Genomic DNA, 2,512 nt, shown 5'->3' on the forward strand with positions numbered 1-2,512 from the left:
GGGCAAGCCTGGGTACTGCTTGGCCATGTGCTCCTCATGGGCTAAAATGGCTTTGAGATGGAGCGTGTGTCTCAGGTCCTGCAAGTGGGTCAAATCTGTAGAGATGTAAAGCAATGGGGTGAGAGGCTGAGTCACCATGACAGGGAAGGTGTGACCCCGCAACTCAGAGGTCAGCTCCACAGGCTCATTCAGGCAGCCTGCCTCACACGCATATAGCTTAACGGGCTTGTCCTGGAACTTCACTGACACATGCAGGAAGGGCTTGCCTTCCGGATCAAGCAGCACCGCCAGGTTGATCAAGTCCTTGTTATAATGGATCCCACGCAGGGAGTAGCTGTTGTGAAGCACATCAGGGTCAGCTTGGAACTGGAGATGGTTTTCGGTGAACTGCAAGCCCCCAAAGCTAAGCACCATCCCTTGCATGAGCCCATGGACCCCAGCTGCCACAAGGCCCTTGCATCCCCGTTTCTGGAGTGTCAGTTTCCACAAGTCCAAAAGCTGCAGGATTTGGGGAACACTGGTCAGAGTCTCTGGCCACAAGTTCTCTGCATGCATGGTTGCATGGCCACTGAAGCAGTGGTCGGCATAGTTCAAGCTGCCTTCCATTTTTTCCCTGTCTTCACCACTAATGAGCGGGTCCAACAGAGGAGCTGGCATGCAGGACAGAACATAATAGAGCGTCATGTTGACAGTCTCGCTGGATGGCGTCCGAGAATCCATGATCTTTCTCATTTCAATCCCTGCAATGTAGAATAAAGAATGTCAGTGAGCAGGACAGATGGGTTTGACAGTAAGTGTTAAAATAGGAAAGGAGACCAAAGCTGTTCAGACTTGCAGATACCAGGTCCTTTCAGCAACTACACAGATGTGTTGGCGGGGTGTTTAGAGAAAAAGAAACTGTGGTGTGGAAGCTTCTGATTGGCTACTACTGTTCAGCAGCTCCCAACCAATACTTTCCATTTTGCTTTCAAATGCTAAAGTCAATGGAAAATGTGACGAAAGAAATCATGTCCTGCTGTATTTTGGGAGACGGAAGCGGTCTACTTATAAAATTAAATATTACGTGGAGCCTTTGCATCAAATTTCAGCCCAGAGAGATTCTGAGCCAAGATGAAGCTTCACAGAATTTCCAACACCAGCTCCCATTAGCAATATACACTCATAACACGGGTGGCATCACAGATGGTTCAGTTATGTGGCCTACTTGTTACCCAACCCTACCTGGACTGTAACAAGTTCAGGGCTATTCACTTGTTCCTGGAGAAATCAGGAGTTATCAGTTAAGAGCAAGTGTTGCTGAAATCTCTCTAGTAACTAGAATTTCTGTTGCCTTGGGTCCTGTGAATATACTTCTATCAGTGATAAACTTGTTAGTGCAGCCAGATTTTTCAGGCCTTCTGAGAGTCCGTGGGATGTGATTTACTAAATCTCCTTTGGCACTGACTAGCCTCATTCTACCAGATTTCCAGAACTGATTCTTACCCCTTACCCTGTTCATATAAACAAACAACTGTATTAAGAGGATCAGTCGATGAAAGGTCTCCCAGAACTCGGCTCGGTTTTTTTTGTAATCTTGCAGTACATCCCTTGAGGCTAATGTCAGTAGTGACTGTTTCCTTGTTTCTGAAGAGGTATCAGCCTGTCTAAGACATCCCCAATAATGTAACTAGTAACTCGGGTGTACTGGTAAGGCTATATCAAGGAGACCTCTTATTGGCAGGGCTACGAGCCCCTACCTCCCTGCAGGACTGGAGGTCAGAGCACCTGGATTCTAGCCCCAGGTCTGTAGCTGATTTGCCAAGCAAGGCACTGAAGTTTCTAAAGGTCCTCTTCAATGCTGCCTAGACACAAAGAGCCCTAGTTTTCAGTGGAAGCACTGCACTTCCTGCTCCTACAGTTCAGCTCCTTCCATCCCAGTTGGGAGCATCAAGAACTTCTGAGAACTCTAACCAGATCAGAGGCTGCTTAGCTCTGTCCGGCCTCAGTGACTGGCCCAAGGCCCCTCGGCAGTTAATTAGCAGATCCTGAGAAGGGGCTAAGAGCAGAAGTCCCCATCACGTGGCTTTTGAATCTTACCTCCCTGACCTGAGGAAGCTTCCGCTGTACTTTAAGCTCAGAACTACGAGCCCCATTTTACAACCCTGTGACGTCCCTGCCGCCCGCTTGCCGAGGCCTCCCAAGGAGAACGACGTGATGGGCAACCCAGAACGACTCCAAGCAAAGAGCAAGTGCTGTTGAAGTCTCTCTAGTACGGCAGGGCTCACAGGGAACAGTGGCAGCCTCCAGCTCCCCCTCACCTGAGATGAAGAGGTCGGCCCAAGTCTGCCGGTGCTCCTGGAGCAGCTCATCCGCGCCCACCTCCATCACCTCCAGCATCTCCTTCTTGGCCGCCTCCCAGAGCTGGCTCAGGGCCTCGTCCAGCCGCGAGGGCTCGAGGGGCTCGGACACGTGCACCACCGACAGCAGCGTCTCCTCAAAGTGCGAGCGGGGCGCCACCTGCACGCGGCTCGGG

At 50.7% G+C, this 2,512-nt stretch overlaps 1 protein-coding gene across 1 annotated transcript in view; it reads right to left on the reverse strand.

The window, feature by feature from the left end:
- Nucleotides 1-2,512, reverse strand: part of KIAA2013 (KIAA2013 ortholog) — a 6,505-nt gene that overhangs the window by 2,591 nt on the left and 1,402 nt on the right. Inside the window, exons 2-3 of the mRNA XM_014522935.2 lie at nucleotides 2,298-2,506; nucleotides 1-740 (exon numbers count right to left, since the gene is read on the reverse strand). The exon at nucleotides 1-740 is cut by the window's left edge and continues 108 nt beyond it. Coding sequence (XP_014378421.1) covers nucleotides 1-740; nucleotides 2,298-2,506 — 949 coding nt within the window. The remainder of the gene's footprint in view (nucleotides 741-2,297; nucleotides 2,507-2,512) is intronic.

This window comes from Alligator sinensis, unplaced genomic scaffold (assembly GCF_000455745.1).
Source record: "Alligator sinensis unplaced genomic scaffold, ASM45574v1 scaffold366_1, whole genome shotgun sequence".
NCBI classification, from domain to species: domain Eukaryota; kingdom Metazoa; phylum Chordata; order Crocodylia; family Alligatoridae; genus Alligator; species Alligator sinensis.